This window comes from Crocodylus porosus, unplaced genomic scaffold (genome assembly GCF_001723895.1).
Source record: "Crocodylus porosus isolate Cpor-Errol unplaced genomic scaffold, CroPor_comp1, whole genome shotgun sequence".
NCBI lineage: Eukaryota > Metazoa > Chordata > Crocodylia > Crocodylidae > Crocodylus > Crocodylus porosus.
In genome coordinates, this window is record NW_017728931.1 from 92780449 (window position 1) to 92808426 (window position 27978).

The window sequence follows — 27978 nt, forward strand, 5'->3', positions numbered from 1 at the left end:
ATATGTGCAGATCTTAAGAGACTGGAATGTACTGTATTTACTCAAATCCAAGATGAGGCGTCTCCCCATAAGTCAACATGAGGGAAAGAGCCCCTTGGCTTACAAGGTACTGCAGGGACATGGAAAACAGCTGTTGTAGCTCTGACTCTGGCCCTAAGCCCAGGTCAGGGCTGGAGTTGGAGCTGCAGCAGCTACCTCCCTCCCCATTTTTCTGTCCCCTGCCACTTCTGCCCCCCCCCAGCCTCTGTCCCTGCTGCCCACCCCCCGAGTCCCATCTACTCCCCTCCCTGTCTCTTATCCCCACCCTACCATCTGCCCCCTTGCCACCACTTTACTTCTGTATCAGTGGGGAGGATGAATTTAAAGACAGCCCTTCAATAACTGGATTCTACACATGGAAAATTTTAACAAATTGATACATTTTCCATGTCTAGAATCCAATTACTGGGGGTCGTCTTAAATTCAATGTTGTTTTGGATTCAGATAAATACCATAGCATAGTGTCTGTGAACTGAGAACTAGTACAATGAACAAGGTAGAACCAAAAGCAGGGGAAGTGAAGAAAGAGAAAAAGGGTAGATACAAAGAGTAGAAAAATGTGAAAGTAAAGGCATGAGGGGAATGTTATGAGAAGATGAAGAGAGTCAGAGGGGAAGAAGATACAAAGAAAACAAAAAGACAGAAGAATCTGGCCTAACTATATTTAGTTGAGGTTATTAATGGATTTCTGTCTCTTTAGTATCATCTCAGTATACCACCTTGCTTGGCAAATGTAGAAGTAAATAAATAAAAACACGTGCTAAACTGAGATCATCACAGAAAGCAGAGATAGAATATCTAGTAGCAAACCTCAGGTGATTCAGTGATCATTATGCTCAATAATAGTTACTGTTCTCCCTCATCCTTTTAGATATGATTTGCTCTAACATGTTCCCCATATAAAATAAATTACCTTATAAACTTGCATTTGGATGGTGACATTATTTTAATATTACCTTTGACAGTTACTGTAATGGTATGGTGAACAGATCCTAACACATTTCTTGCTACACATTTATAGTTCCCAGCATCAGCTTCAGAAACATCTATGATTTTAAGAGTTTTCTTAAAATTTTCAGAAAATGTCCTATTGGCAGGCAATTCACCACCTTCTTTAATCCAGCGAATAACTGGTGTGGGTCTGGAGAAACAAAAGCGCAGATGAGATTAAAAGGCTCGGAAAAGAGAGATGCCAAGAGTTCAGTCCACTGGTTTCTCATGTATAAATTTAAAAATAATTATTTAAAGATAATTATTTGGCCTGGACTTGTAGGCATGACCAGCAAAGTGGGTCCATAATACAACCAACCCGTGTCCCCTGAAAAGTGCATGGTGTAGGCCATGCACATGCAAGCTACACACTGGGCATCTTTCAAAGGGCAGAGGACAGCCCAGTCCTGACTCAGGGGCTGCTCCCAGGTTCAGCACAGGGCTGACTGGGCAGAGGGAATCCTTCCAGCATGGGAAACATCCAACCCTTCCCCCAGTAAAGACATGCTGTACAACCCAGCTGTATGCATGCACTTTGAATGCTGGGGCAGGGAAAGCAAAATGTGGAAGCAGCTCCCCATCTCAGGCTCCCCAGCCTGTTCAAAGTGCACAGGGAGTCCTAGACTGGGCAACAACTCCCCAGTACCAGGCATCCACCCAGCAAGTTCTTCATACACATTCAAATTAAATCATGATACAACCCAACCACAGAGATGTCCCACATTTAATATCTGCATACCTGGTTTGCCAGTTTATTGCACCATAATGTTTTTGTACTTATGGCATATTGCAGTTTATGGCACAGTGTATTTATTGTGCCATATATTTAACATCTGCAAGAACACTATCTTGAATCAGGCATGCTTTTGAAAACAAATTCTCTCACATATCTCTGCAGAACATCTCAAATGCAGCATCGGTGGTATTCCATTCTAAGGTCACACTTGTTCAGAAACCAAACTGATTAAATTTGGACTGTATTAAGTGCACAAAGTGAAGGTCAGCATAATATGAGCTGTTCCATTTATGTCTTTAAGTCTCTTGTAGTCTAAATGTGTGAAGTGTTGTAAACAAACAAACCTCCTGCTTTTAATTTTTTCATCTGTTTCTGTAAATGTAACTTATCCATCACTATTATACATAGGATTATGCTACCTTCTGGACACTGACATTCTCTCTGAAATTTTTATTTCTCTTTGTATTTAGAAGAAAACTTTCGGGGTGGAAAAAACGACTCACACTCCTCCGGCAATGCACTCCAGCAGAAGGGTGTTTCCTCTCAGTTCCACTTTGGTACTTGTGCTACCTGCTGGAGTCAAAAGATTTGGCCGTCTCTCTGTAACTGACTTTGCTGAAATTAAAAAATTGAAATTAAAATAGAGAACAAATAAGAAAAAAATAATGTGAAACATTTTCTGATAAAATCCAATACATTCTAAAGTAGCAGAATGCTGACAGTAAATAGATCTGTAGTTGGGTATGAAGACTTAGTAATATGTACAGTAAGTGGGCATGATTTCACACATATGGACATTATAGAATTTAGCCTAAGTATTTTGCTGTGCATGTTTATTTGCTTTAAAATATTTGCATTTAAGAATCTGCACAACTTCCACCAGTTAGGATAAGCATACTAGAATCCTACCTGGATATGGGAAATATTGTCTTTTTCTATGCATGAACACAGCAGCATTATTGTGATCAAACTCTTTTATCTAGTACTAACCAAGGGCTTGAATCACCAATCTGAAGGTTACACACCTACTGTCTAACCCTGCATAAACTCGAGCTCATTTCAAAAGGATTTCTCATAGGTGTCAGGCCCACCTATGTGGATCATATTGCAAGAATTAGGCTAGGGCTTAACATCTCAACATCAGACATTCTTTACTTCCAGCAAAACCATGTTAAAACCCTCAAAAGAAAACTGGTCCAATGTAAACCTGTTCTATTCAAGAACATAGGAACAATAAAACACATGAATGTGCAATATATTTCAGTCAGCATTTTCTAGGCCATACTGGGGGGGAGGGCTTCTCATGAAGCTCATCCATGTCTTGTCCCCTTAAAACATATTCTTATTTCAATTTGAGTGTTTCCAAAGAGTGGATCTTTATTGTTTTCTTAACAATAAAAATAATTCAACAGGAAGGGCAACACCTAAGCATAAATCCAAGCCCAGTATTTTACACTGGTTATTATATTTAATATTTTTTTAAATCTTTGGATTTGCTTGATTTAATTCTAAATGTATTACAGTACTTCATATCTTCTTTTTTAAAGGGTTATATTACAGAAAACAAACCTTTCTAGAAATAAATGTTATAAAACTATCCCAGCACTCTTAATAACAGGAGTGAGTGACTACTACATGATGCAATGTTTTGAATCTTTCCATCTGAAGATCTGAAGTTTTGGGGTTTTTTTAATATGGGTACGAACATAAGGATGCCCATCCATTGTGTCCTAGGGGATAGGATTTAATGCTAGATTAAGGATGAAGAATATGTTCCTAAAGTATCTCAAATACTCATACAAAAGTTTTTCTTTAAATGGGATAGAAAAGGACAAAGAGGAACACAGTCAATGGCCACAAGGCAATGAACAATTTGCCCAGTTCATGCACTGAAAAAAAACATGTATTCATAACTCAAAGCTATGAGAATCCTGAAAAATTGACTTTTTCCTCACTCCACTCAGTGTGTCATTCTGTGTGCAGATATTTATTCCACCAGTATGGAAATTTCATGTTGTTTGTTCTCTAACTAATTTTAATTGTATATAGAGAATTAAGAAGTTGCCACATCTCTGTTACATTCTGAGTTTCAATAACTGAGATCAAATGTCTACAGAATCTCAGTTATGAAAAATGTCTTAAGGAAAAAAAGAATGACCTATTTCCTCACCATCATATATGATGTAAAACTATTTCGTTAGACCCTCAGCTGATGTAAAATCAGTACTGGTCTGAATTTATCTGAGCTTAGCAGATTTCTACCAGCTGAGGACCTAGCCCACAATGCAGAAAAGCAGACTGGGTTAAAATTAAATCAAACAAACATACAAACAAAAAAACTATTATTTTTCATGTAATTTTACACCTGGCATAAAAAGTTCATATTTTAAATTGTTCTAGTTTTACATTTATGAAAAAGATTAAACATGAATGGAATTTCAAGAAGTTATGAAATATTAAGTGAATCTGTTAAATTTTTAAAACTACCATCATTACTTAAGACATAGCATGTGATATTGCTTAATCCCAGTGATATTGTACATTTCTACGCATCAGTTAAATTGGAGGAGAAAGATTTTGAAAGCATACAGAAAGTATTAGGAAAACAACATGCAAAATCTGCTCCAGTGTGAAAAGCTTCATTTGCTGTAAAATTGATATTTTGGTAAGCATCATATATTGACAGTACATCAAAATTAATTTTACGTATTTTGAAGACTCACACCGTGCAGACTCTTTATAAAGTATATATTATCACTGGTACAATTAGATGCCCATATTAGAAATTGGAAAGGGGAAGTAAAAAGGTTAAATAATCATGGAGGTGAAGTTAGTTAACTAAATTCTACTATGAAAGAAGGAGCATCAGTGGGGATCGCTGTAACTCACCACCATAAAAATCACTGTCACTCAAATTAGCAGCTATAGTTTCATTCATTGAATCCACTGAAATAAACAGAATATCGTGAAGGGGGCACATAAGTGGGGTAAACCAGGGTACTTGGCATCAAAGGAGAATCTATATGGTCAAAGTCATTTAATACCACTAACAGAGGGCAATACATTATTGGAAAGATCTGTTGATTGATTCATCTGGATTGTCACAACCATTATAACCCGGAATATCCACAGAAGAATTATTCAATCAGAATTATTTATTACATTAGATTTTTAAATAAGTAGAATGTTACAAAATAGATATATTTTTGAAAAAAAGATATTTTATCAAATATATATATAAATGGAAGATTAATAACCTTAGAGACTTAATTTCTTACTCATTGTAGCTGAGATACAAAAGTCTCTCATATAAAGCTTTTTAACGGTAAGCCAGCAAGCAATACCCCCCACAGATTATTGTACATTTACATTAAAATTAAAAAATGAAATACCTACTTGAAAAAACCTTCACAGAAATGGGTTGCTTCTGCTGTATGGTCTGAGTATGATTAAATCTTGCATAGCAAATATAGTCCTCACGGGTGTCTTCTGGTCGTACATTAGAAAAATAAAGGTCCCCATTTAGACCTTGGGAAACTCTTTCACTTTGAGGCAACCTTTGGAATGCTAAATAAAACAAAATGCGCACATTTTTTTCCTTTTAAACTGCACACACACAAAAAATACCAACATGGTGTCTGTAGGCTCCACACTTAACTGCCTTTGTGCCTTTTGAGCTAGATACAGAAGTTAAACATAAACCAGTTTAAGTAAACAAAAACTGGTATAAACCTGTAACAGAACATATGTTCAGTGCACATAAACCAGTTTCAAAATGGCTGAAACTGTTTACTATAAACCTGGTTGAATCTGGTATATGACTTAACTGATACGAGTCAAATGCTAGGGTTACCATAATTCCAGTTCCAAAAAAGAGGACAATTGCCGTGCGGTAGGAGAAGCAAGATATAACTGTAGGGGGTAGGGCGAGATATAGCAGTGCCCTGCCCCTGCCCATTCTGTTGCCCCTCACTTCCAACCCACAGCCCTCTACTCCCCCCAGCCCTACCCCTGTGAGCACAGGCACCAGCCCCAGTGCCGCTGGGGTAGTCACGCAGCTCCCTGCTGCTCCCTTCCCCCATGGAGAGGCATGCATCCAGGGCATGTCTCTCTCCCAACCTGCTGCTGCCCTGGACCCATGCCCCCCCACACTACACATACACAACCCTCGCCTCCCACCGACATACCTGCATCCAGTTGCTGGGCTGCTCCCAGCCCCTGCCTGGCTACATGCTGGCCCACATGTATGTGCGCCCTGCCTCCAGTCACTCTGCCCCCAGCCCCAAGCAGCATCCTGCTGGGGAGGCCGAGAGCAGAGTAAAATCCTGGACATTTGATTGCATTTTAAAAAACTGCCCAGATTGAGATTGGAGGATCTAAAAAGAAGATATATCCAGGAAAATCCAGATATATGGTAACACTAGTCAAACTGGTTTATGAAACTTCTGATTCAAGTTGAATCCTTCCTGATTCAAGTTCAATCATGGTCCCCCAGCATCCCAGCATGTTTCCAACCCTGGGCTGGGCTGGGCTGTCTGCTCCAGAACAGGAGGTTTGGGACAGGCGAGAGGGAGGCAGGGACTGCCTCTCCAAGACAAACCCTGGCTGGGTCTAGGGCCAGAGAGGAGGGTTAAACACCCTTTGCCACACTCAAACTCAGTGCTGACTATGACTGTGAACTAGAAATCCCAGAGGAACCTGGAAGCAGGAAGAAGAAGTGATGAGCAACCCTGCAGAGTCCTGCTGCTGTGATTCTGTGATACTGCAGATTCCAGAGATGTTGCAGGGAGCAAGAGGAGGAAGTGAACACACAGCCCATGCTGTGCTGGAAGGCCATGGTCTAATGCTCTCTGGCTTCTGGCCTGAGTCACTGCAGACACATGGCTTCATTTCCTGAATCAAAAGCAAATGTCTGTCCATTTTTTTCCTCAGTTTAATCTCTGCAGTTTAGACTAACCTGCAAAGACTGAATTGATTCAGCCTTGGGATTTTTGACTGTCTGTACTTAGCCCCGTAATGGTTCATCACTTAATAAATTCTACATAAATCTTTTAAAGTATTCTCTGTAACTTCCTCACCTGTTCCTGAATAATGTCTTAAAAATATAAATCCATAAGGCATTTGCTTATATTTCCAATGTACCTTGCCTGCACTACTCCCAAGTAGCTTTTCTGCTAGCCTGGTCTTTTCAGCTCTGTGGAATCAAGAAAACCTTGTTCAAGGAAAGACTGGATTTTTACTTTGATAAGAAAACATACAAGCTGCTGTTAACTTTTGATAAGTAATTATAATGTACCTAGAACATTAAGAAAATTCTTCTCAATATCAAGTTGCTATAAACTTACAATTATCCATCCAAAATATTATAGGGGGTGGTAATCCAATTGGAGGTCTGCAGTGAAGTACTAGAGAATCACCTTCTTGAACTTGCTTTGGTTCTGGTTTTTCTTTTGTCCACAATGGGGATCCTGTAGAAAATAATTGTAATACTCATATAAATCATGGGTTGAGAAAAAATTCCAGAAGATAAGGCAGAGCTATGTGCAAGACACATGAAAAGGAAAAGTCTTAGGAAATGTACACAGATTTTAACTTCCACTTTGAAGCAGTTATGTTCTCTTTGGAAAAAAGAAATGTTTAATTATATTTGTATTGATAGTTTTGGAGAATGATTGCTTTAATCAATTTAATCAACAAAAAAAGGAACGACTGGATATCACTAAAATTTCTATCCAAATATCTTAGAAGTTTGATTCTGAGTAATGTGAAAAGTAATACATAGAATTAGAAAAAATGATGTAAAAAACCCCAAAAGTTAGAGATTACTGAAATGTTACTACATAGGAGAAATAAGTGCAAATTTAAGAAATATATTTGATCTCAAGAGCTGAGAAGGTTAAACTTGATACTATAAAATATTTTAGAAATCTTTGCTCATGGTTGTTGCAGCTGAATGGATAAAGCAATCAACCAAAATACATTGGTATGGTATATATCGTATGATAGATAACATAACATGATCTTACGATATAAAGGTATATCACACCACAAAAAATTGCCTCAGTTTACTGCATGTTAGGGCTATTTTAAAAAAAGAGTATGGTATATTTGTTTCACAGTAAAAGATCTAATAAAAAATTCATACCATGGCAATGGAAATTAGATCTAAAATATATTTTCTAATTTAGGTGTTTTGTACCTTACACAACTTTAAGCATGATGTGTTAACCAAGCATACTGAACCCCAGGAAAATAGTTTGGCTAGTTATTTACTAGGGAATTTTTGGAGAATATTGATAATTTTTCATGCACTACAATACGAAGCCAGAACATCAGGAAAAATGCAAGAGTGTTTTGATGATTAAAAAGATATCATTTTGTTTTTTGTAACCAAAATGTTTGGTTACAAGTGAAAAAAGAAAATGATTCAAGTGATGAATTTAAAGCAAAGCAGATAAGTATAAATGCTTCATGATTAACCATAGAGTTCCACTTACTGGATGGTCGTATAACAATATTATTTGAAATTGCTGCTCCACGTTCATTCCTTGCTGTACATTGATACACGCCTTCGTATGCTTCTGCCTTTCCACCATTCATTATGTTTATTACAAGGGTCCCTGAGTTTGGTTTCATTGTTACCCGTGCATCTTTATCTATATCAAAATGAGTTCCATTACGTGTCCATGAGAAGCTACAGTCATAACAAGAAGAAAATGCTTATTAAAAAACTGGGAAAAAGAAGAAAAAGCATTTTAGAAAATTCTCCTCGAGTAAAATGTGGAATTTGTCCATAGCATAAAATATAGTTTAAGGAAAATACCATTGACTTATTCAGGTATCAAGTGAAATGTTCTCTACAAAACCATTAAAATACAGTGTCTATCACACATTCTGACCATGCCTTAAGATAAAAGTGTTGGCTAAACTTGCTAATAGGTGTTATTTTTAAGGTCTGCATTTTTACTATAAAATTATATTTAGAGATTTATAAGCAATCCACACAGGAAAAAACTGCTCTAATTTTCCACTAAAGATGATACAGTGAGGTCTGCTGGAACTGATACTGTTAAAGCTGTATTAGCATTTCCATTATAACTCCATCAATGAAAGGGTTTATAAGATGACTGTAAAATTTGCTTCGGGCTGAAAAGTGTCATATAAGGTCTCAGTAGGAGGCTCTGTCTTTAATTGGCTTGTGCCTTTTTTAAGTTACTGAAGTTAATAAAAAGGCTATGTTGTAGGTCTGATTGCTTTTTACTACTCCAATGCAAGTAATTGTGATTCTTTAAATGAAATTTTGCACGCTGCTAGTTCATAACTAATCTACTAGGCTTATTTTGGTACTACACAAAGCAATAGCTGTTTTACAAAGTTGCTTCTGAAAAATTAGGATTCATGAAATCATCTTAAAAAAAAACAGAAACAAAAAACAAATCAGAAAAACCCACAGCTGGTTCATAGTATGCAAACCTTACTGCTGCAAACATACATTCTGAAGTGTAGTCTGTCAGTTGCTAAAATACATTAATGCAATGATCAGGTTGTGATTATGAAGTCTCTGTCAGACAAATATAATAGTGTAAGGAACTTTATTCCCCATGACAAAAAATGTGCATCCTGCCATAGTTTTGTATTGCCAGACATGTGTGGCAGGATGCATGATTTGGGGGGGAATGAGGCATGACATTTTTCAGATCCCACACATTCAACTGCTGGGGCCAAACCATCTGAACCAGGACCAAGAGATCAGGCAGGGGCAGTCATGTCCTGGACCCCAGTGCTGTCCCAGGTCTCAGGTTGAGACTAAGGTCTGCTCCCAGCCCAGTCCTAGCAACTGAACAAAGAGCAGCTGTATCCCATACTGGGGCTGCCCCAGCCTCAATTCTGATGATCAGCTGATTGCCCAGATCTGGCAGAGCCAGCCCTAGTGCTGAGACCTGCCATTCAATTTAAGGAGCATTACAAACCAGTGACCTTCCTAGTTTAACTTAAAACAGAGTCCCCCAGCATCCCAGATACTTTGAAGCCCTGGGCAGTGTTCTCTGCTTCAGAAAGCTGAGCTAGCCCCTCCCCACTGCTCAGCATCTGCCTGGCTTCCCCCTGTCCCAGCGCCCCACCACTCCCTGCTCAAACAGGGATTCCCCTCTGCCCTCTCCCAAAGCAGAGACAGTAGCCAGCATGTGGTATGCTAGCTAATGCTAAGAGGTATCTAAGGCAGATAGGACTGTGTCTGCTTAGGGCTTTTTGGAGCTAATTCACAGGTCAGCTGGTCCCTCTGTTCCTTCCTGGGACAAAGTATCCTTTGCATTCAGTGGGTCAAGTCCTCTACCACTGTAAATCAGCATTTATAATCACTAAAATGTCTATCCAAGTATCTTAGAAGTTTGATTCTGAGTAATGTGAAAAGTAATACATAGAATTAGAAAAAAAATGAGGTTAAAAACCCCTTGCCCTGCTTTTTTTCCCTGGGGAAGGGGGGTTGTTTGTTTGTTTTTTGATATCTGGATTTCCAGGTATCAAATTTAGAGTCCGCATTGCAAATCCACAGCGTAGGGAACATTTTTCCATTTTTAGCATGCCTTTTGCCACATCTCAAACTGCTTTGAAATGCCACAAGAGGCATGTGAGCACTCATCTGGACGTGCCCATGTATGTGAGGTTAGAAAACAACTTTATTCCCTCTTAATTTTCATGTGCATTATTCTAGATTTTTTCATGTTGTTTCCTGTTTGAACAGAAAACTCAACAAGAACAGTACTTACCTAGGTGGGGGCTTTCCTTTTGCTTCACACTGTATTACAATATTCTCCCGGGGGTCAACAATGTAGTCTTTTGGAGATTGCTGAGTTATTGTTGGAGGCTGTGACACTTCATTGTGGAATATCATTAAGAAAGGAGAGGAAGAAACTTAAAGATATTTTAAAGGTACCAAGAAACTAGTTTTATAAGCACACAAGGCAGAAATATAATCAGCCACAAAATTAGCAACAAATGTTTGGCATTAAAAGTATCCTTTGCATTCAGTGGGTCAAGTTCTCTACTGCTGTAAATCAGCATCAGTCTACTGACTTCAGTGGTGCCCTGATGATTTACGGTAGCCTGATAGCTGTTCCAAAATTTTAGTAGATATTCCTCATTTAAGACATCATGAAATTCAGTCAATATTTGTGAAGTCAAAGGACACCCTGAAAGCCAGCACACACATCAGAACAAACAATTGAGAGCCCCATGTACACATCAAAAAAGTTAATTTCCTATGTACAAAATAATCAAAATATTTATGGAATTTTTTCAGTTTATAAATTTTGAAGGCATTTCAGACACTCCAGGTGGGAATCAGCTTTGCATTATCTTTCAGTGTTAACAAGTTTAATACATCATTAAGGCACAATTTAGTGAAAGCTACGTTCAGGAGTAAAACAATTTTTACATACATTTTTTAATTGAAAGTATGACTATAATCAAAGTGTGAGGAAAAGTAAGCTTATCTAGCTGAAGATAGAAAGAACTTGATTCTGACAGAGATGAGCATTTTGGGATTCCAAACAAATATTACTGCTTTCTTGTACTTTTTTATCATCCTTAAATTGAACATGCACAGAACTAAAAAGGATTTTGTATTTTCTGTAATAATAATAATAATGGTAATAAGTATAGCCATTTAGCTAATTTGCCTGAGGATGGAGACAAGAATACTTAGGGTCAGACAGGCTGCAAGAATGATTAGCATGGTAAAAACTCATTTCCCTGGCAAAGGAGTTGATGCCAATTTATGTCAATCAATTTGAAATCAGTCTTAATTGTCTAGATTTCCTTCCATACCCTGAACTGTAAATTTTATGGCAAAAGGAGATGCAGCAGGGACACTAGACTGTAAATTTCATGGGAAAGGGAGATACAGCAGGATAGAGATGGACTGTATCAGGCCATCGGAAATGCATAAGCTTTCGTTAACAGAAAATCATTTTATCAGATTCTGCAGTAAATGGAGCTGTATACAAAGTAAGTGCAATGTCTCACTACAAATGTACCGATATATTTACATAACTGTGACAGCCAGATGAATACCATAACTGTAATTCAGAGCTCTATCTGTGAATCTGTTCAGTTTAGAAAAGCAGAAAAAATTCTATAAAATCCCTTCACAAACACATACACCACACACTTTTATTTATTTCACCAATTATCTTTTTAGAGTTTAAAATATGGTGGGAATATGAATATGGAAACAAAAGGTCATTCTGTATAGAAAAATGTTTTAAAATGTTTCATTTTGAAAACATCAAAATAAACATTTCAATTTCGGTGACTTTAAAACAAATTTGTTATACGTTTCATCATCAAATCTGCTTTTTTCCCAGGGATAAAAGTTTCATCCAGTTCTAGATAGTAATTCAAAATCTGAAAGTGTCTTAATAACAAAGTCCTTAACGATATCCTGGGCAGTGAAAGTGCTCAGTCTCTCACACAAAGAGCTCCAATGCCACACAGTGCAACTGTCTGTCATACTAAAAGGAAGTTACTGTTCTGATATTCTCAGAGCAGAATTTGAGCCAATATTCTTTGCAAGTTTTAGCAATTTTCATAAATTATTCATTACAGTGTACATTCACATTCAAAAAGCTCTTGTACATATTTTGAAAAGAAAGAAAAAAAGAGAAATGGTCTTTCCTTATCATTCTAAGAGATGCTTCCTGGGATGGAAAAGTCTGTGATGGTTTTGTATCATAGCTTTGTAAACGTTATAATACTCATTATACCTTGTAACTGATTAGACTTCAGAGGATGCAGAGTTGCAAAAACATAGAAGTTACACTCTAATAGTAAGATATGAATAACAAGTAACTTTAACAGCAGTGATAACTACAATTATTGCACAAATACTAGAAATATGTGCTGTTCTCTCAGTCTGACCCATGGCCCAAACTGAAATACATACATATATTTTAGTCCCTTTCCATCTAAAGGTGTTTGGATACAGAACTTCAGTCTATTCTATTAAAGATAAAATCCAGCTTTTAAGCAAGGGTCTGATTTACAAGTACTTCCTATCCTTAGACTTCCAATATGAGTTCCTGGTATATAGGAAGAGGCAGTAATACTTTTTATAGTGATAAATAAAGGAATCGTGCAATAGCCAGAAAAAAGTGTTCAGATCACAATACTGCAACTGGTCTACAACTCTAATCAGAACAAAATAGGCTCAGGAAGCTTAGAAAAAATTGCAGAGAAAAAAGTTATTGGATGGGGGTGGGAGAGTTGGGGGTGGGGAATGGGGGAAAGGGATGATTTCTTTCTAGGGTGACAGCTTTTCAAGTTCTCCTATAGGGATGCTGTCAGAGGATAGTTCTTTCCCCCACAAGCTAGGGACAGACATTCAAAAAGCCTGAGTCTGAATTGATTCAATCTTTTGCAGGTTAGTTTAACCTGGCTAGGCAGAATCAGTTTGTAAATGCACAGACATCCCAGAAATGCAGGCACATGCCTGCAGTGGCTCAGGCTAGAAGCCGGGGGGCAGGGGGCAGAGCAGCCCTCCCTTCCCTTCTGCAGTGCTGGGCTGAGGGGAGTGTAGTGAGGCCCTGGCAGGACACTCTGATTACGGAGCGGTTCCCACCCCAGCCCAGCTTCTGACCAGCTCAGCAGAGAATTGATAACACAGGGTTTATCACTCCATTAAAAAAAAGACAGGAGGGACATTACCAGTTACCTGTTGATTCTGCCTTTGTCATGTCTGCCACAGCATGGACCATAGCCAGCATGTGGTCTGCTAACTAATGTTGAGAGGTGTCTGTGCAAGGCAGATGGGCACAGCAGAATCCCTGCCTAGCAGGGAGTGGAGAGGGGAGGGAGGAGGAGGGAGAAGCCAGGCAGCAGGGCTGGCTCATCCTATCCTGTGAAACCTGTGGCTGCAGGGGGCCCCTGCAGCCAAGGGGCCCCTGTGCCCAGCCACTCACCACCCATCTCCCCTCCCTGCTGCTGGCTTCTTCAACCACTCACCACACTCCCCCCTCCCCTGCCACTGATCCTGGCTTCTTCACATCAGGGGGCCCCAAAACTACACCTTGCAGGGGGCCCCCAAAATTGTGGGCCAGCCCTGCCAGGCAGACACCTGTAGTCTCTGCCAGAGCTCCAGGCAGGGAGCAGAGGGGAGGGCCCGGCCCTGCTGTGGAGCAGAGAGCCCCGTCCAGCCCAGAGAGCATGCCGGGATGCTGGGGGAGTCTGATTTAACCTAAACCAGCAAGGTGTCTAGGACAGACATTGCATAAACCAGTTTGAGCCAAATCAGTTAAGTCTGATACTACATTCAACCAGGTTTGTCTCAAACCAGTTTCAGCCATTTTGAAACTGGTTTATGTGCACTGAACATCTGTTCTGTTACAGGTTTAAATCAGTTTCTTATCATTTAAACCAGTTTGTGTGTAATGTCTGTCCCTAGCTCAAGGTAGCACTTCTCAGACCCTACGATATACTGGCAAAAGTGTTGTCTGAGAACACTTTTAGCTGACATTTTAGGTGACATTTTAGCTCTGTTTCTCACAAAGGATACTGATACCATTTGATGCACAACAAAGATCTCAAACTTGCAGAAAGATCTCATCTCCTGAACCCGTGTGGAATCCACTATATTTGAAGTCACTGGACTCAACATGTGACCAGCAAGCCAAGAGATGCAAACAGAAAAATGGGGCTCAATTAACTAATCATACAACCTTAAAAATATATCCTTGGAGGTATAAAAAGTGTGTTGGCCCAACTGCCTCTACCTTATTCGGACATGTCTGCAGTGAATTCAACAAGTATATTTACTCCTGAATGTAGTAATAGCAAAGCTTATTTTTTAAAATAAAGCTATGAATGTTTACATGAAGTAAATCAAAATGTATTTGAATGTTTTATTTTATAAAAATACCTGCAATAGGATACATATACATAGAATAAAATCTTCTCATCACTGCATGCACAAAACATTTAGCCACAGCAACATAAAATTGTGCCATATCCACATTGCTTGGACTTCTACACTTAGCGCTGAACAAAAATATTAGTTTCAGCAGCACACATTTTATCTTTCGTTGTCTGTTTTATTGTGGACAGAAACTTACATTCTTCAAGAAGTTTTGCTTTTTTTTCCCCCCATCAGAATCAGCAGGTGAATGGGTAAACAAAGATGAAAGGAAAACCAATTGTTAGTAAGAAAGAAATCAGCATGTTATCTAGGGAAGGTAAGTATCTCTGACAAATGCAAAGAAAACGTTTGCAATTACCACACTGAGATCTGAAGAGGCAAAACTGACAGTTCTGGATCAGTGTACAAGAACCGGTTCTGAAAATGTTGACTTTTAATAACAATCCTGGTATATGATTTTAACATAAAATGGACTAAGAATATTGATACAGAAGTGATAAGGTGATAGGAGATCAGAATTAATGGAGTGTACTGACCTCCTGCTGCAACCAAAATCAATCTACCCATATGGAAGAACAAAGGAAATGCTTCAGGCTAAAATTACTCTTACAAAGACAAAGGCATCTAATTCTATTTTAGAGACATGCAATTACTTTTGGTTTGAAAAATAAGTGAAAAGTACAATTAATCTTAGTTGTCACACGCTTCACTTTATGACCTTCCCTCATATTACTTACTTTGCATAAAGTCCGCTCATCAATAATATTTTAGAACATGAAAAGGACAAACTACTCTACTGTTGATCATTGCTTGCTCACTTTGACCTAGTTCAATAATTATCAGTGTTCTTAAGTAGTCTCCTTTGTTTAATAAAATAGTAGAAAATATATAGCACATAAGGTGATCAGATTATAAGCATGGCCACATTTCAGATTGCAACCTGAGAGCTTGAATGGCCTGATGAAGTTGCAGAACTAGGTGCTAGTTCCTTGTACAACATCCAAGAAAAGACTTGGAAGTCTGAACTGGAATTTTAGTGGAATGACCAAGTCCAAAACTGCAATCCTGAAAAGAAATAGTAGATGGATTTGTCTCAAGTATGTAAAGAAATATTAGTATGTATTACTATTTTGAAGGAAACTATCTCTGGACACACTTACTCACATAGGACCTGATTTACCATGTGCAATAGGTTTGGAGTTTCAAAAAAAATGACTCCTGGCTTACACAGGTGCAGCAGTAGCTCAGCAGGCCAGGGTCTCCTCACATGGGTTTATCCACGAACTTGCTTTGTAAGAGTTAATAGAGTTAATGAAGAATCCTTGCATTTGAAAGCTCATCTAGCTTAAATTGCAACCATGCAATTGTCCAATAAAAGATATCACCTGTAAAAATCCTTGCTTCACGCATAATTCCTGGACCATCACATTTACAATATCACTCCAACATTCACTACCAATCCTGAAAACCTCTCAGAGCTGCCACTTCACCAGATGGCTGCCTAATTTTTTATTTTAAAGTTCCTCAGGTGCCTAGACTTCACCTCTTTGCACACTCATAGCTTAATTATTCTTACCAGGGTTGAGCAGCTCAGCTTCTACTCAGGCCTAAGTCTGACTGGGATCTGGAAACATGGAAAGGACCTCTTCTCCCTTCCCTTCCTCCCTTTTCCCCTATTAGTCATGGGCTTTTGTCCAGCTACACTGTCACAAATTACACGCACTGATGCATCCACCACTGGTATCCAGGTGTAGCCACATGCCTGTACAGGCAGTGCATAGCCATCCTTCTGAAACAGCTCAGTCTATATGCACACACACTCTTTTACACAGCCACAGTGCAGGGGTTATGTAATCATAACCTATGCATAACCACCAAAAGGCCACTTGCGTGATTAGAAAACCAGCATTTATACACACACGGATTGGTTAAGAAAATTTTACCATTGGTGTTCCTCTGCCTAAGATCCCTTGGGGGACTCAAAGCAGTAGGCTTGTTTTAAGCACGTCTAACACATACAGGTCAGATCAGACTCCCTTCAAAAAAATGCAATTGCAGCCAGAGTTTCTTTTCCTGGCTGGAAAAAGAAGGAATGTCCCCTTTTCATTCAATAATTTCATTTGCATCGTACTTACACAGGCAGTGGGCAAACCAGATTCAGTTCCTTCTACTGCCTGGCAGCGTTTAAGCCCATCTTCTTTTCTTGCTCCCCAGGGGAGTGGCCCAACCAGCAGGCTATTGGTTACTCTGGGGATCAATGCCACTGCACTTAAAGCTGTGCGACTGCACAGAAAAGAAGTCGAGATTTACAAAGATAGATCAGAAGAATAAGAATGACTTTGTAGGCATTCACCTGGACTCCAGTCCTTGCTCCCAACAGTCTTTATTTCTCCTTAAAAAGAAGGGCTTTGCATGCAATTTCTTAATTTTTTTTTAAGCAAACTTAAAAAAGTAAGAAAGAAATTCCATCGTGTGACATCATACTGATACCCACAGGGGTTATCAGCAGGGTTGCGGCCATTATATCCGCCACACAAACCTGGGCCATTTCAGCTAATGGAGAAAGTGATGGTAGTATGTTGTCATCTTCTGTGTGGCTACCACTTACTGGGCATGGAAAACTTCACCACTGGGTTTTATAGAATTTTGATGAGAAATGCTAAGCCTCAGGAAACTGGGATGCATGTCAGGCTCTGGAGGGTGGACTGCTCTGTCCACCAAAGTGTAACTGTTTCTACTGATCTCTCCTAACCTTGCCCTCTGCTCATTTAAATAAATAAATTGGAATATTGATCATAATTACAGAAATCCTTAGTTAGTTAGACTTGGGCTACTTGTAGAGGCCATTATATTTGTAAAATTCTTTAAAAACACAAGAAATTGATAGCAAGTACCTTATGATCAAATATATTGCTATACAGATGCTTCATGAATTAAAACAAGTATAGGTTTTAATTTGAGGTCTTGTAAATATCTTCTGGTATACATATATACTTATCACATTTAAACACACATATTTAACAAGTTAATACTTACAATCAAGAGGTACTTCCAATGCTGTAATCATTTGGCACAGAAAGAGAATCAATGGAGCTCTGCTTGCAGATATGCTTTTCTTTGTCATCATTACTTAAGATGTATAAGCTATCTTGTGCTGAAAAAGTTCGACTTAGCTTTTCACCAAAAAAGGCTGTTTACAATTATCATATAAATGTAGCCAACGGAGCTGGAAGACAAGGATAAGAGATTGATAATGTAGAAATGCTATAGAACCTTGATAGATATAATTTTGTAGCAGTAAGTGAAATCATTAATCTGTATGTTATATCTAGGAATAAGAACAGAGGAGCAGAGCCTAAACCACTGGCCTTAATCAAATATAAGGCAATCATCTGAGACTAGAAGCTCTGAGGAATACCTTGATCACGATGCATCAACTTGCCACTTGCTCCTCCTTACTTGTGGAAGCTAGTGAAGAACAATTTAGAGCCAGGCTTCAGGTAGAACAAATAGGGCAGTTGCTGCAGGCAATACACTTCATGGCTAGGTCCAGACGAATGTGGCCATGGGGTATATGGCACCGCAGACCCATTTGCAGTGCAACACACTAGACTTCGGGCATTCCCCACATTCAGTTGCTGGCCCCAACCTCCCTTACCCCACCCAGGGTAACTTGCCATGTGTCTGCACTCCCCAGCAGTGCACAAGATCGTGCACAGTGAAATATGACTCTAAAATGTAGGCATCATTTGTTAAAATACATTTGTACACTTTAGGAGTTAAAACACACTCCATTTGTAGTATTCTTTGTAACAATAATTAATCACCAGATTACCAACTACTTGGTGCTACACGATGTTTAACTTTTGCCCTCAGTTTGGACAGTCAAAAGGCCAGTTCTGGAGCATTAGTACTCCTTTATTAACAGAATGCATGAATGCTTCTTCCAAGGAAGACAAACCATCAGCAGTCCAAACCATCAGCAGTCCAGCAAATTTCAAGAAAGGACCAGATCCAGTAAAAGACATGGGAAAGAAGAATTCAAGTAGAATTGAGACATCTAAAAAACTCTCAGCTGTGTAACCTGTAAGTAGTCATTCTCCTACTTTCCTCTTTGACAGTCTCTTTCTCCAGGCATGTAATGTTCAGCTTCTGCACATGACAAAATCTGTTCCACTCTGAGCATCTCAAAAATCATCCAAGGCTGAGGGAAATCCAGAAAATAAGTTTTCTTTGAACTAAGTCCCCTGAATGACTAAGTGTGGTAGGCATTCCCAAAATATGGCTAACACACACACACAAGATCTAGCTCCTCACAAAATGTAGTTGTGGCCACTTTCTCCATTAGTTAAAGTGTGGTTGAAAGGAGGAGTTAGTGCTAGAGGTGCACTGATACATCAGTCCGATATCAGAATGGCACTGATATAAAGAAAATGTCCTATATCAGAAATTTTCTATATCAGAATACTTTGGCCAATAAATGGCCTGTGCATGTGTGCAGCCACAGCACAGCCTGGCAGCTTTGAGAGCTGCCTCCAGCTGGTAAGCCCATAGTGGTGGAAGGGGAGGGGAAAGGGAAGGGGCTAGGGGGACAGATCAAGGCCCCCACAGTATGGGAGGGTGTGGGGCTGGGGTAAGGGGACTGGGCCATGGCTCATCCAGGGGGCATGGGGACGGGGGGTGGCTCCTGCTGCTGGATGCTGCTAATCTGGGAGCCAGCAGTCCAGTGGCTCATCCAGCTCTCGCCTGCTCATCCTGGGGCTCCTGCCACAGCTCCCGCTGTTCATCTGGGAGGGCATGGGGGGGTGCCCCCAGATCTGTGTGGGGTGGGGCAAGGTGGGGCAGGCTGGGGCCGGGGCTGCACCAAGCTCTTCCTGGCAAGGTGGGGCTGCGCTGGGAAGGGTTTATGATGAATTTGTGGCCTTAGTCCCCCCCAATAGCCCCTTCCCAATGCAGCCCCGCCCTATTGGGAAGACCTCGGCACAGCTCTGGCCCCAGCTTCCCTGACCCACCCCATACAGATCTGGGGGCACATGCCCCCTCCTCCCGCCTTCCCGGGTGAGTGGTGGGAGCAGCAGCAAGAGCCACTAGAAGAGCAGGCAAGTGCTGAACAAGCCACTGGACCAGCAGCTTCCGGCCAAGTGGTGCATGGCGGCAGGGGCTGTGCCCCTCCCTCTCCCTGCAACCCCCAAATGAGCTGTAGCCCCGTGCCATGCACCCCACCCTGGCTGATCAGCACTTGCTTCAGCCCCTGCCCTTGCCTTTGCCCCAGCCCCTACCCTCCCTCACCATGGGGGCCTTGATCTACCCCTCCACCCCCTTCTTAAAGTGAAAATAGTTGATGTTTTATTGGTGGAACTTTGCTTACAGCAAATGATGTAAGCCAGGACTCACTTGGGAAATGATTCCATAGGCCTGAGAATGTTCTCTAGGTGTTAAGCTCATTTTGTGAAGTGGACCAAATGTCACTTCTGATTATGAAATGAAGTTATACATTTCTGTTCATTGCAGAGCAATGTAAAATTTAACCTAAATCAAGTATGACCCTGTGATTTTATGTAAAAACTGGTAACTGAAAAAGCAAAAAAAGACCTAGGTCTGTGGAAATCTGAACATGACTCACCGAGTAGAAGATTACTGTAACCAACAGGCCGTTGGGTGTTTTGAAATATTAGGCCAAAAAAGCCTCTTGTGATGAGGCTTGATTTCATATAAATAAATTAAATGGAGTGGGGACTGGAAACTAGATTTCCACAGTCTGGTGCTACCTGTTCTGATCACCAGAAAGTGTTGTTCTCACTTGTTGGCTCAAGGTATATTAAAGTATTTTATATCCACATTCAAAATCACATTCTGCTTGATTCAAAACTTGAATTTGAATAAGGTTTCCCACCTGTCAGGCAGGTGTCCTAATTAGCATATGAATTCTGGTTGCAGTGAGGGACAGAAACTTACTAAAACTTTTCTGTTGCAGCTATTTAGTATTATTTAATATACAGTTTGATAAATAGTAATGGAGGCAGAAAGAGACTGCTTTTGTAGGCTGGTGGTTAGATACTCACATGTGAGATAGCATTCTTTGGTTCATCTTCTGCGCCAGTGACTATTTATTTATTCAGATAAGAACAGCATCCACAGGACAGATTGAAAGTCCCTTAGACACCCTAGATTACCCAGTAGCCCTAGGCATACCCTTGAGACTGGGAAGTATTGCTTCCCCCTCTCCCCACCCAACACCCAAGAACTGAATATATCTATTTTTAATGTATTTAATCTTAGCCATTATTTCCAAGATTGCTATAAAACTGTTGTTTTTGCTTCAAGCAGTTTCCTGAAACCCAGAACATTTCCAGAAAATTTTCTTCTCCTTTTGGTTTGTAATGTTTGGTTTTATCTACAGTGTGTCTGTATGTGTGTATGCACACACATGGATTGGGATATGTTAGTGAAAAGATTGGCGTTCTGAAAACGTGTAATAACTCTATAACTGGCTTCTATCCAGATGTAATTTGAACCTGTGGCAGGACCCTATGGAAAGCTTTCTGGAAAGCTTCTGTTTAAATATATATTAGAAAAGAATGACTATTAAAACAGGAGAAATCATCTGTTTCTTTTACACTGCAGCATTATTTAATATGGTGAACAGGGAGGGCTAGAGAAAGACATTATCAAAAGAAGCCAGAACGCAGCCATGTGTCAGATGAAAAGCACTAGGTAGCAGTATAACACACAAGCACTAGGGTGAGGAACAGACATTCAAAAAGCCTGCGCCTGAATTGATTCAATCTTTGCAGGTCAGTCTAACCTGGCCAGGCTGAACTGGTTTGTAACTGGACAGACATTCTCTCTGGACTAAGGAAACTCAGATACATGCCTGCAGTGGCTCAGGCTAGAAGCCCAAAGGGCACTAGAGCAGCTTTCCCTTCCCTTATACATTGCTGAGCTGAGGGGGGAGTGGCCAGGCCCCAGCAGGACATTCTAATTAGGGAGGTCTGCCTGCACCATCCCAGGCTTTTCCCTGCTCACTGCTCGAGGGGTGGGAGTGTTGCCAGATCCCAGACCCCTGCTAGCACTCTGAGGAAATGGAGGGGAGGAGGTGCACTGCATGTATCTGTTGATGGTGTGGAGCTTTTCAATTTCCCTCCCCTCTTCTTTATACTGTCTACAGAAAGCTGACAGGTGAGCAAGCCAGCAGGGGGGGAGATAACAGTGTTTATCACTTGACCAGCAAAACAAAAGGCCGTCTCCATAACTTCAAACTCTTCTTAAACAGTTTACCAGCTGACCTATTGATTAGCTCCAAACAGCCCTAAGTAATCACTGTTCTGTCTGCCTGTCCCAGTGAAACAGGAGACACACACATCTGCATTACCTAGCATACCACAAGCCTAGGGTCTGGGGCTAGGGTCCCTGCTGAGGGAGGGGGAGATTTCCTGCTTGAGCAGCGAGCAGCGAGGGGGGTGGGTAGAGCAGGGGGAAGCCAGACACACCCTGCTGTGCCTGCAAGTCTCTGCTAAAGCTCCAGCCAGGAAGCAGAGGGGAGGGATCAGGTCTGCTGTAGAGCAGAAAGCCCAACCCAGAGAGCATGCTGGGATGCTGGGGGTGTCTGGTCTATCTTAAAACAACAAGGGGTCTGGGACAGACACTGCATAAATCAGTTTGAGCCAAATCCATTAAGTCTGTTACTGCATTCAACCAAGTTTATCCCAAACCGGTTTCAGTCATTTTCAAACTGGTTTATGTTCACTGAGCTTCTGTTCTGTTACAGGTTTAAAACAGTTTCTAATCACTTAAACCAGTTTATGTGTAATGTCTGTCCCTAGCCTAGAAGATCACTGAGCTTCTAATGACTGGGCTGTTTCACATTGGGACAAAAGAGCAAAGGGAAGAAAATATTCCATTAGAAATGAAAGGAAAGAGATGGAAAAAATTAATAGGTATAGGGCTGGGATAAATTGGGAGGTAGAATCTAGGTGGAAACCTTGAAGTTCAATGGATGAAAGCCCTATTTAAACAAGAACACATCTCCCATAGGTACCAATAGGGTGAGGCAGCTCCACACCATGTTCAAAGTAAACTCCTGTGTTTTTATATCCTTCCAGAGTACTTACATTTGAATCAAAATATGAAAGCTAGAAACATGAAAATGTTATGACAGGCAAAAAGGAACAACCAAAATATTTAGAGAGTTTTAACAAAATTTGCATCCTATTACATGTTCATAATTAGAATATTGGAGACCATGCCCAGATACTACAAATCCAAGAAAAATTAAAAGTAAACTGATAGACATTCTTTTTCCCTTCCCTCATCTGTCTAAGCAAAAGACATGTCTATTTTAGTGCAGAGGACAGCCAAGCTTTCCAGAGCAATCTGTCTGTTTTGAGGCTGCAATGCATATTGTAATTTAGGAACACAATGAAGAAAAACATTTCCAAATATGGAAAAGGGACTCAATAAATTGAAGCAGTCAATGATTTATACATAATAATTCTGTATTATAAATATTCCATTTTGATACACGTGCCATCTTCGGAGGGGGGGAATGCTTAGTCTAAATTCTTTCTTTGATAACAGCAGCTCCCTTATCAGTCAAAGCCAGATCTTTGCAAGGTTATATATTTCACCCAATAACTATAAAAGTGGCAGAAATGTGATTAAAAATATGATTTTTTACCACGTACGCACTTTTTAAAAAACAACTAGCTTATATCTCAAAGATAATCAACATTTTTTTTATCTAATAGTAAAATGAAAAGGGTCAATAAACTAAAATTAAAAATTACAATTAGGAACAGTTATTCTAATTCCAAATGTCCCCCCAAAAATGGAAACAGGTATAATAATGGTATTACCATGTCATTAGCTATTGCTTACTGACAATTAACACCCTGTAGTAATAGTCTGTATTAACAGCAATATTCATAACATATAGAAATTACCTTATATATTTTCAAAGACAGCATGGTTCCATGAACTAAGCAGTAAACTGGGAGTCACAAGACCTGGATCCTATTCCCAGATCTGTTTCTGAGTGATTACAGGCAAGTCATTTCACCTCCCAGTGCTTCCATTTCCATTCCCATTTTTTGCTGGTCTTGTCTATTTACAGATAAATATTAGAAAAAAGGTCTACCTATTATTATGTTTTTTATATAGTATGTACATAATGGGCCCCAATATTGACTGGGATATCTAGGAACTACTGTAAAACAAACAAATAATACATGTCTAACACATCAAATACATTTTTATGAGCTAAACCAAAAGAGATAAATCAATCCCTTCAAACATTTGAATAAGCAGCTATTGTGCATCTTCCAATTTAAGCACTTTTCAGTAGCATCACAAACTTAAGGTCTGGGTCCAAATGAAAGCATTAGCTGTACAGTCTGATCTCCTGTATGACGGAGAACATTACATTTCACCCAGTTACTTCTGTACTTAGCCCATGCACTTGTGTTAAACTAAGGCGGGGTGGGCAAAATCCGGCATGTGGGCTTAATCTGGACTGCCAGTCCATTCTATCTGACCCACAGGGCCTTTAAAAATTTTAGAACATTAATTTTTATCTGCCCTTGGCCACTTGTCAAAATGACAGGTGGCCAGTGGCAGCAGGACCCAGTGGGAGCCTATGGCTGAGCAACAGGGCTAGCCCAGCTCCACCCAGCCCCTGCCAGGCCCCAGTGAGTGGTGGGGCCATGGCAGGACCCAGTGGGCAACAGATCCATGGCGAGACCTGGCACAGCAATGGTGGGTGGTGGGACCCGGTAGGCAGAAAAGCCCTGCTGGGCGTTGGAGACTGCTAGGCGGTGGAAGTGTGGGCCCTGATGGGCAGCAGAGCTGTGGCTGGGTCCCAGCAAGTGGTGGGGAGGTGCCAAGCCCCAAGAGGTAGCAAAGCCATGGCAGGTGACAGAGTTGCAGTACCCCTGGAAGGTGGTAGGGCTGCGGTGGGCCCCAACCTGGCAGCAGAGCCGCAGCAGGCAGAACCGTGGCCAAGCCCCAGTGAACGGCGGGACTACAGCAGGACCTGGCAGGCAGTGGAGCCATGGTGGGTGGCAGAGCCACACAAAACACACAGTAGGACTGTATTTTGAGCCATTATGCACCCACCTTTAGACACACTTTTTGTAAACACAGAAATCAGTATAAAAATTTTTTTAAATAAAATTAAAATAAATTATAGTAAATGATGTGTGTGTGCACACGCACACACACACACACACACACACACACGCACACACACGCCTTTTTCTCAGTTTCCAGATCGCAGCACCCTTCCTCCCAAAAGGAATACTTCTGGGGCAAGGGGAGGGACCTCCGATGGCAAAAGACAGGGGCTAGGCCCGGAGGTGGGACTTCCGGTCCCAATATGGTGACCAGGGGCAGGGCAACTATCAAGGGCCAGGCTACCCATTTGGCCCCAAAACTTGCTAAGTGACCCTCTGCCCAAAATAACTGTCTGCCCCAGAGCTAAGGCATATATTTTAGAAAAGCATCCCATTTTAACCTGAACACATCAGGGAAAGGAGAATCCATTATTTCACTGGTAATTTATTCAAATGATTAATCACCTCACAGCTAAAAATCTGTGCTTTATTTTTCAGGCTGGTGTTCTGGCAGACAAAGGCTGCTGAATGAGCTAGCCTTCATAAATGTCACTAAGGTAACCTGGGATAACTGGTTGCCTTGGAAAATGTTATAAACAACATCCCAGGGATTTAGCGTAATACTTGGTAGAAAGACTCAGGTTAGTCACCACTCATTCATCCTTCCTAGTATTTGGCTAGTTGGTAGGAGTCTGTTTGCTCCTGATGCTGAGGTGATCTACTGGTTCATCCTCTCAGCTCCTGACCTGATATGCTTTGCCTCCTAGCCCCAGCCTTTGGACTGCCCATGCCCAAGTCTGTTATACGTGGTTCTGGTCTTTGGACCATGTCTTGGTCCTAGACTTTGGCCTTAACCACTTGGCTGGCCTGCCCACAGCCCAGTACCTACAGTTTCATGTCAGCAGCGAATTGATGGCTCTTGTTTCGCCTTTCTCCACTAAACTAAAAAAAGCTTATGGTACACAGTATCTTCTCCCTGTGAAGAAATTTTACATAATAAATGAAGCTATCTTTGTCACTTCTCAATCCATTTAATTTTTATGCTATGGATATTGTTCAGTGGTATTTTTCTTTAATTAGAACATCATGAGGTACTAATCCAAATGGCATGCAAGGTCTATTACATCTACATGCTTACCTTATCAGAGAATGAAATCAGGTTTATTTGATAAAAGCCTGTTTTCCATAAAAGGATGCTGATCAATATTAATTGCATTCCTCTCCTTTAATTTTCTATTAATTGAATAGCATATCAAGTTCTCCACTACTCTGAGAGGGATTAATATCAGGCTGACCAACCTATAATTGCTGGGGCCATCCACTTTGCCCTGCTGGAATACTGGCATTTCATCATTCCTCCAAACCTTTGGCATTTCTACAATGTTCCAAGATTTATTAGAATTGAAATTCAGTGGGCCAGAACATTCCTTAGCATTTTTAAACAACTCTAGTAAACAATATAGGTATTCCTGACATAAAATACTTGCTAATATATTCTTGGATTACCAGTGGACTGAAAAGTACTTCATCGTCTTCATATGATATCACCACAACTATTCCCAATACAGAACAATTATATTATTTATCTAACACCAATTAAAACTATAAAACCAACATTAATTGAATAAAAGAAAATGTTTGTGAATAGTTAATGGTATATGTCACAACCAAATTTAAGAAAAGTGCTGGCTAACACAGTGTTAAGCACCGACATGCGCTGACAAGTCAGTGGAAAATCCCCAAAGGGCCAGTGAGCATGCCCCATGTACACCCCATGAACTACAATGGGAAGGGGGGCTGCACACCCCCTAGGGTCTTCAAAATTGGACAGCCCTAACTTCAGTCCCTTACTACATATAGTACACACTCTCTCTCGTGTGTGTGTGTGTGTGTGTGTGTGTGCGTGCGTGTGCACATGCATGTATATGAGACAGTGAAATAGAATGAAAGATAAAGAATGATAAAGACAGAATGCCACATTCATACATATGTATGCATATACATATGTATTCATTCATGTCATCTGACTTGTGATAAAAATATTATTGATGTTTCTTTGTTTAGAATCATAGAAAATTAGAGTTGGAAGGGACCTCAGGAGGCCATCTAATCCAAGCCCCTGCTCAAAGCAGGACCATCCCCAACTAGATCATTCCACCCAGGGCTTTGTCAAGCTGGGCCTTAAAAATTTCCAAGGATGGAGATTCTACCACCTCTGTAGGTAACTTGTTCCAGTGCTTCACCACCCTCCTAGCGAACAAGTTTTTCCTAATATCCAACCTAAGCTTTCCTTGTTGCAAGTTGATACCACTGCTCCTTGTTCTGTCAAGGAGCAAAGGTCTCAGACTTGCAGTCAACACAAGTAGAGAAAGTGGATTCTTTTGTGTCAAAGAAGTGACAGACAAGGGAGTCCACTTGTGAAAATCCTCTGAAAACAACGATAACTTACTGCTGACATTGAGAATACAATGAACAGGTATAAGAAAAACAAAATTTGGTCTGCTGCACATATCTTGCAGATGGTGATAGGGAGGAGAGAACTCAGTTGGACTCTCAAATCCCATAGCAACCTTGAAAATCTGATGGTTACAGAAACAAGTTAAGATTTGTTCTTTAACTAACTGAAATATAATACATATGCAGCCCATGTGCCACTGTTTTTCAAACTATGCTTCAAACTCACTTCCAAAAGTGATTTAGCACAAAAGCTATATTGCCCCTTAAGGAACCTAAAATTTAGGCTCTGACATGCTTAAAAACTAGATGTCTAGTGCTAGAAGTATGATAAAATATATCTACATCATGTATGAAGAGCTTCTAAAAAGCAGCACTAGAGTATGTCCTGCCACCATCTCCAGTCCAGTTATAGAAAGGATGTAGACAAGTTGGAGAGAGTTCAGTGGAAAACAATGAAAATGGTATGTGGGCTGGGTGACATGACATATGAAGAGAGGCTGAGGGAACTGGGCTTATTTAGTCTTCAGAAGAGAAGACTGAGGGGGGATTTGACAGTAACTTGTAAATACCTGAAGCCAGGGTTTCAAAGAGGATGGAGCTGTTCTCAGTGGTGACAGGGAGGTTTCAGTTGAATATCAAGAAAAAACTCTCACTTGGATGGTGGTGAAGCACTGAAATAGGTTACCTAGAGAGGTGGTGGAATCTTCATCTTTGGAGGTTTTTAAGGCCTGGCTTGA

The 27978-nt window shown here is 40.4% G+C and overlaps 1 protein-coding gene across 2 annotated transcripts in view; it reads right to left on the reverse strand.

The window, feature by feature from the left end:
• The window catches only part of NRCAM (neuronal cell adhesion molecule), a 216002-nt gene that overhangs the window by 88422 nt on the left and 99602 nt on the right, over positions 1-27978 (reverse strand). For both annotated transcript variants that reach the window (XM_019543378.1, XM_019543377.1), the window contains exons 3-11: positions 17712-17901; positions 14872-14889; positions 10531-10636; positions 8263-8459; positions 7111-7233; positions 5162-5332; positions 4655-4711; positions 2269-2380; positions 996-1180 (exon numbers count right to left, since the gene is read on the reverse strand). In XM_019543378.1, the coding sequence (XP_019398923.1) occupies positions 996-1180; positions 2269-2380; positions 4655-4711; positions 5162-5332; positions 7111-7233; positions 8263-8459; positions 10531-10636; positions 14872-14889; positions 17712-17802 (1060 nt within the window). In that variant the 5' untranslated portion in view covers positions 17803-17901. The remainder of the gene's footprint in view (positions 1-995; positions 1181-2268; positions 2381-4654; positions 4712-5161; positions 5333-7110; positions 7234-8262; positions 8460-10530; positions 10637-14871; positions 14890-17711; positions 17902-27978) is intronic.